Below are 7,790 nucleotides of genomic sequence, written 5' to 3'. Positions count from 1 at the left end.
CCATTTGGCTGAGCGCTGCAGCCATTCCGCCCGCCCGCCAGCCAGCCAGCCAGACCCCTCTGAGTGGAAAAGAAGCCAAAGCGGAGGAGCGGGCCGAGCGAGGCAGAGCCGCGAACGAGAGCTCGCCCTTTATTTCTCCCTCTCAAGAAGCCGCCTCTCCAAGCGCGCTCACAGAGGAGGCGAAATGCCGGCCGGGCTGCAAAGGTGAGGCGCCCGGGCGGGCGGCCGGCTGGCCTCCGCAGCTTCGTGCGGGCTGGCGTGTTCCCACGTACATCCACGCGCGAACGAGCGCGCCCGCACATGCAGACACGCGCGCGGGGGGGCGAGCGGCGGCGGCAGCAGCCAAAGATGGCAATGTCTGTGATCCAAGCGTGCCGCAGTCTGGCTCTCTCAACATGGCTGCTTTCCTTTTGTTTCGTGCATCTGCTGTGCCTGGATTTCACGGTGGCCGAGAAAGAGGAGTGGTACACGGCCTTCGTGAACATCACTTACCCGGATCCCGGAGGCGGCGGCGGCGGCGAGCTGCGCAGCGAGAAGACGGAGTGCGGCCGCTATGGGGAACAGTCACCTAAGCACGATGTCTGGGGGCAGGTGGCGATGACCTCGGCGGCCGCCGACAGGCAAGCCTGCGACCCCAACGCCAAGTTCGCCGCGCCCGGGCCGGGCAAGATCTGGATCGCGCTCATCCCCAAAGGGAACTGCACGTACAAGGATAAGATCCGCCACGCCGCCTCCCAGAACGCCTCGGCCGTGGTCATCTACAACGTGGGCTCCAGCAACGCCAACGAGACCATCACCATGCCCCCTGCAGGTGAGGCGCCCTCCTGCCAAGACGCCCCTTTCCTCTTGGCAGGATTCCCGAGACGGGGCGCGCCACCAGAGGATGTTATTAATAGCCCGGCCAGGGCCAGGGTTAATATCCTGAGCTCCGGCTTGTGCTGTGGAAAGCAGGCAGCGTTGGGCGCTAGATTCAGCGGGAGCGAGTTCCCCACCCCCTCTCTTTCCCTTCCCGCTCCTCTTTAGTTGTGATGCTGGCTGTCGTCCCGAAAACCGGGGGAGCGTGGGATGGGACGCATCTTGGGAGACCTGAATGGTACATGATCGCCAAGGGCGCTTTTGATAGCAGGGCGGCACGAACCCTGCAGGTGGCGGGCAGAGAGAAAGACGCACGCAGTCGGGCAAGCTTCTCCACCCTGGTGTCCCCCAGATGTTTTGGAGTTTACTTCCCAGCATTCCCCAGCCAGCATGGCTAATAGGAATGCCAAGAACTGTGGCTTAAAACATGTGTGGGCCACCATATTGGGTATCTTGTGATGAGCTGGAAAGAGAATTAGTGCACGGAATGGAATGTTCGTGGCACAACCTGCCTGGTGGAATGACAACATTGAGGAAAATTTTGCATCCTGTCCTTTGGTTTCTCTCTCAGCCTTTTTAGTGGGTGTCCCAGATGTGTCCATTTGCTTTCAGTGCTCCTTCAGAAATCCAGTCAAGCTAGTTTGGGTCTGCATTCCTCTGTAATAATTTAAGCATTCAGTATCCTGAATTAAATCTCTTCTCTTTCTACATTGTTGGACTTCTCCTAAATGAAAATATTGCTGCGGTTGCATACTGCAATTAACGCAAATTGTAAATCATCCTTCCTAGAACTTTTGAAGAGGGCAGGAAGCAATAAAATGACAGGGCAATAAGCATACTGATGGAAATGACGTCTTTCAGCGTGATTGGGAAAGTTTTAAAGTTCTGGAGTTTGAGGCCACTTCCTGACTTCCAGGGAGTTTGTGGTTTCTGTGCAGAGTGGTGGTGGTGTTGTATGCATTTTAGTGGCTTTGGCTTCAGTTGCTCTGGTTGTGGAGCAGCTGTGTTGAGAATGAGCTATTCAGGATGCCAGGAATGCAATTAGGTTAATTATTTTGAAAAGATTTTACTGGGAGATGTGCTCTCAGTACAGTATCTGTGTTTCTATGCCATGAATTATTATCTAATTTTATATATTATCTATATGAAGACTTCTTTGCATTCCTTTATCCTTTGCAATGCTCAAGGTATTGATCTTAAAGGATCATTGCTACTAGACATAATCTAGCTTGTCATGAGAGAGAAAAATTGCAAAATGGCACAGGTACAAAAGCAGCCTCTACAATTAAAATCTTGTCTTCTTTATTTAATACCACTCTTTGGAAATAATGTATTTAAACACACACAGCTATGACATGTTCTTTTTGGCAGAGTCCTTAGTCTTTCAAATGCTACTTGCATTTTGTTCTGAAAGATTCTTTTTATGCAGAATCAAATGCCTCTTACTAATTTGGACTGCATGCATCTCTAATTGAACCCAGGTGGCTGACCCCAAATTGCAGCATAATAGTAAAGAAGTTCCTTTGGAAGGAAGGATCACTAACTTCAGTGGGACTTACTCCCATGTAAGCATGCATGAGGTTGTAGTTGGTCTCTTCTTCAGGTTAGAGAAGAATGTATAGTCAAAAGTGGTAGCACAACATCAGTTCTTTTTTTTAATAACCATAACCTTTGCCCACTTAAATAGGAATAGATCTAATTGAATGTAAGGGGAATAATTACATTGGATTGGGCTATTAAAGTAGTACAAAAACAAAATGAATGTTTTCTGCAGCTGTTAATGTACAGGGTATATTTGACTTTTGGTAGCTAGACCCTCATAATCTGAAGCTTACTTTGCTTTTGTGTGTTTTAGATGAGTGAATTCAAGAAGCGTTTTTTTTTTTTAATTAAACCGGTCTGTTGCTCTGATGGCTTCCAGAGATTTCTTGATCTTCTTACAACTTTTATGTGAATGTCATTTGGATTTCTCTTTAGATGACTGCTTTGATTTCTTCTGGTAATGAATGATAGGCCATTTTGCCCCGGTGCCCTCCTATGTGTTAGACTCCAATTTTCTGAATCTCTCCACATATTATGAAGTATTCTGGGAACTGGAGCCTAATACCTGTTTTAGGCTGTAGCCTGTTTTAATGTATTTTGTATTCGATGTTGTAAGCCACCCCGAGGCCTTGGCAAGGGGCGGCATAGAAATGTTTTAATAAATAAATAAAAATACATTTGGAAGGCACTGGGTTTTACAGAGGGGAAGAGGGTTTTTACACTGTCACTATGCTCATATGCTAACAGTTGGCTTGAACCTTTGATTGCTTTAGCAAAGAATGGGGATGTGCTTTAGAAAAGTGAAGTATTGGTTCAATTCATGTACTTTGGTTTGCGTGTTGTTTTTAGTGCACCATAAATTGTATATTTGTCCTAAACGGATACATGTTTGTTAGAAAACTCTTGGCAATGTGTTAACAACATACAGTTTTTAAAATTTAGAATTTAAAAAATGCCAGTTCTTGTAGTCAGTGCTTGTAGAAACATGCTTTTACTGTATCTGTTAATATTGAGCAGCTTCATGTATTGTTTACTCCAAACTTTGCAGCTTCTTTGGATGCTTTTTTTATGGCTGATCTTAGTTTATCCAGCCTTGCTATGGGTAGATGTGTTGTGAAGTCGAAGTATGCTTAATTTTATTTTAGTGGATTTTAAGCAATCCTCTCAGTCTTGTATTATTTCCATATTGCGTATTTTACACCAGCACATTTCAGCATTATTGATTAAGATCCAGAGGATAACATGCAGAATTCTATACATGCAATGGGGCTTCTGTTGGAACCAAATCACTACAGTCTTTCACCCTAAGCAGTTCCTAAGGCTAAGAAACCCTCTAGAGTAGGAGTGAGCAAATGCCAGGCTGGCAGGATCTGTTTGGTTTGTTACTAGAACCAGCTCCAAAGAAACATATTTAGAACTCAATTATTCTTAGCCTAAGAACTTATTTTGAATAGCAGAACTGAACTATACTCAGTCTTTTCACATACAAATATGTTCCTATTTCCCCTAGCTTTCTCAGTTTCAGCAATATAATTTCCTGAGATGCAGGAGCCATCTTGTTGCTACTATTGTTGAACGCTTGGGAGTCAGAAATCCGTAATATTCTACTGTAAATCATGCAGTAGATTTGGATACACTTTCTGCCAACCCTGCTCTAGAGCGGGTTTTAATGTAGTTTGAAGGGCTGCAGTTGGAAAGCAAAACTGTTGCACTCAGACACCATACACCAACCAAGAGCAGATGCGCTTTCCTCCTATACATAGGGCATTTTGTATCTCAGCCACTTTGGAGGCTCTCATTGCAAGACAGGTTGCAAAAATAGTGGCTCCTTGTAGGCTACCTAGTGACTTCATCCTAGCTAAGAGGAGTCTTGAATGAGAGACTGTATGACTCACTCTATTAGCTGCTGACTGCAGTAGAGGCATGCTGCTGTAATGTAGAGTGTCCTTTGTAGGAGCTCCTTACTTTAAGCCAGGGAAAAGAATAACGATGCTTGGTCACCAGCCCTTTTAAATTCTGTATTTTTCATGACCCTGTATCCAAAACGCACCTAGCCTGCACAGAGGAGATGGGATCAAGTTACAGGATTAATGCATTTTGTGCTGGTTAAACAGCAGTGAGGGAATGATCAGGATTGGGTCCATGGCGGGAATGGAAGTGGGGTTGCCCCTTTTCCTTCTGCGCCCAAATTGAATTTGCTCCTGAAGCTGCTGTTTGCCTCAGGAGGGAAGCTGCCAGTGGCACCAGTGCCCTACAAGCGGAAACTGAAGCTAACAAGACTTTTCTAGACAAAGCGTGGAAAATCCATTTTTCAATGGTGAATTCAGCTTAAGTCTCAAGGGAAAGTTTGAAGGTTTGCTGTTGATCACCAGTGGAGAATTGAAATCTGAGGATCATTAGGCCTGGTATTGCAGGCATGTCCCAGAAAAATGCTGAGTGCTGCTCTCTCTCTCTTTAAACGCAGTTTGCCTCTGAATTGCCTTCCAAGCAGATTGGGGAAGCATTTTGGACCATTTCTAATATTGCCTCATTTTGAAACTTGCTCCGTTAACTCCTGTCTTGGCTACTGGCTCTGACATAATGTATTCCACATTTATTTTTCATGTAGAAAGTGTTACAATGAAATATTCTAACACATTTTCTTCAATCTGTCCAAATCGGACAAAAACATGGATGCATTCCAGAAAATTTCCTATGAGTGTATATGCTAAGAGATTTGGATCAGAGAGCCTCTTGCACTGAACCATAGAAATGGGGGCTGCACTGGTCATTATGTGTGCCTAGAGATATACAGTGGCTCAAGGATGAAAAGACTTCACCTTTACAGGATGGAGGGCTGCACACTTTGAACTTCTCTACAGATAATTGGGGCAAGAAAATTATTAAAATGGAGACCTACCATGTTCCCATCTGAATCCATAGTTTCTTATTTTTTGAAAGTTTTGTTGACCACACATTTTTATACCCCATTAGTGCTCATTTCCTGTGTCTAGTAAGGTATGGTTTTGACTATTTAATGTTGCAATTTAGTTAGATTGCAGTGTTCCTGGTAGGGGCGTGGGGGTCCAGTGTGTACCAACTTCAGAATCTCAGCTTTAAAAAAGTTTCCAACTTTCATAAGTGTGAATGTTTCTGTCAAGAAAGTTCTCATTTAGCTTGATGTGTCCTCCTGTCAAGAGGACACATTCAAGCTAAATGAGAACTTTACTGCTCTGGCTACCAAGAAAAGAACAGAAAACTCACTCCACCTAGAAACAGTGACATTTAGTGCCACCTAGAGATAAACCATTTAAGGACACTATCCACACACCTCCCTGTATAGTTTAAAGCAGCAAACCAGTACTGCTGAAATGTTTGATAATTGTGGTTATCGTTATTGAATCTCAAAGGTTCCCAAATAACTTGATCAGAACAAGTTTCACAAGATAGCTTGGGCAGATTCTCATTAGATGAACTGTACCTTCTCAAGGGTAGGAAATAGACATGGTTTTCTGTAAATTTTTTTCTTGAGACCTCATATAGAACACTTATCTGAATTCTTCATTCTTTCCTTATGCAACAGCAATTTCTTTTCTTAAATCAAATTTGATATAAGCTTCCTTTTTTATTTCTGACACTGATAGAGCCAGTTATAGAAATGTCCATAACTTCTTCCAGCTTGGCAAATTGAAGAGACAGCTTTTTCCAGGTCAGGATTACTTTGGAATTAGATCATTTTGGAGCTGGAATAGGTGTCCTGGTTTTTCTTCCTCTTAACAAGTCTGCTGAACTATAACTTGTAGTTATCAGTAATGTTGTCCCTTTGACTTAAAAGAACAGTATAGTTGATTCTGGATCAACATTTTCTGTACAATGTTCTGTACAATTTGTACAGCTCCTGTTGCCTTGCCATGTATACAAGGGTAGAGCTGAGGCTTGTGATAATATGACAAAAGTTCTAACATGTCCAAAATGACTGAAATTCTCCTCTTGGAAAATAAGTTACATTGTCACTCACGATTTCCTTTAGGCCAAAGCAAAAAGGCATTCTTCATGTGTTTGACAACATCATGGCAGGTAATAGTAAACAGCCAAATGGTAGTTCACAGTCTCTAAATTCAGAATTGGCTGCTAGCATTTTAAAATAAGTTTTATTTTATAAATATGTAGTAATTAAATGTTTCTTTCCATTATACAAATTTAGTTTGTAGTAGTCAGAAGATACTACAATGCTGTTATTTATGTTGGTTAGACTATACTGTGTCCTCGTTCACACATAATGGTAACCTAGGTTTATTTAGGCCATAGTTAACCTATGGTTTGTTACTCTATGCAGGTGTTGTCTGGCAGATGATCTAGAAAATCATTGCTCTTTTAATCCTTGGTTTGTTTGTTTCTCTCATCCTTCACCCACATCCTACCTGTATCCTGGATGCTTCATGGTACTGTAGTACTAGCAGGTAGAATGGTTATTTTGTTTTGTTTTTCCTACTGCATTTACCTGCTATCTCTGACAGAACAACCTCTGAACACAATTTTAGGCTCAGACTTAACAACAGCCCATAGTTAAATTGCCCAGAGTTCACCACCCAGCAACAAACAATAGATTCTTTTTTTTTTTGCAGAGGGAGGTTGTTCATGAACACAACCCAACGACCCAGAATTCAACAACACAAACCGTTGGTTAGCATTTTGGGCAAACCTGGCCTGTGTGTTGGGTTCACTCACAGCATTTGTTTAGATCTTGATTTTCTTGGTACACAACAACTATGATTTCTTTTCTCATACACTGCAATATAACTGTTCAGTTTTCTTTTCTTTTCTTTGGTCTTCCAACTCACTTAGGAATCCTTCAGGCTGAGCATAGACAACTAACATATTTAGCCCATCCTCATCAGATACACAGTATAAGAGTTCCTGGAGTTCTGGATTTCAAAGGGTACTATTTTGGTATTGGGTACTATAAAGCTTTTTTTTTTTTTAGATGCTGGCAGAAAAGCCTACACAGCATGACTGTATGTCTTCACATCCTTCTGTAATTTGTAAGAATCTAATTGTGTTATGGGACTTCATGATAAGATGCTGCAACATTGGTTTTTCCAAACTTGGGTACTGAAGTCAATCTCATTATTTTTATTAGAAGATGTTGGCATTGTACTGGGGCTTCTCCTCAAGGTCACTAAAGTTTAATGAACTATGAGGAAAGTAGACCATCTGTGTCTAGCATGATGTGCATTTTGTACATAGTGCTTTTCTGCTTCAGTAAGAATTATGGAGGAGAATGCAACTGGCACTCTTTCTAAACCATGCAGTAGTAGTGATGTTCCACCTAGTCCTTAGCTGCTTGTGCCAACATAATCCATTTTGGGTTCGTAAGCATTATGAAATTGTGTGGGTGGAGCACAGAGATTGTG

General features: G+C 42.6%; 1 protein-coding gene across 1 annotated transcript in view; it reads left to right on the top strand.

The window, feature by feature from the left end:
• The first annotated feature begins 333 nt into the window (after positions 1-333).
• RNF150 (ring finger protein 150) overlaps positions 334-7,790 on the top strand; it is a 104,312-nt gene continuing 96,855 nt past the window's right edge. The window contains exon 1 of the mRNA XM_044430817.1: positions 334-811. Coding sequence (XP_044286752.1) covers positions 349-811 — 463 coding nt within the window. The 5' untranslated portion in view covers positions 334-348. The remainder of the gene's footprint in view (positions 812-7,790) is intronic.

This window comes from Varanus komodoensis, unplaced genomic scaffold (assembly GCF_004798865.1).
Source record: "Varanus komodoensis strain SLA01 unplaced genomic scaffold, ASM479886v1 scaffold21, whole genome shotgun sequence".
NCBI lineage: Eukaryota > Metazoa > Chordata > Lepidosauria > Squamata > Varanidae > Varanus > Varanus komodoensis.
This window is presented reverse-complemented; position numbering and strand designations above follow the sequence as displayed.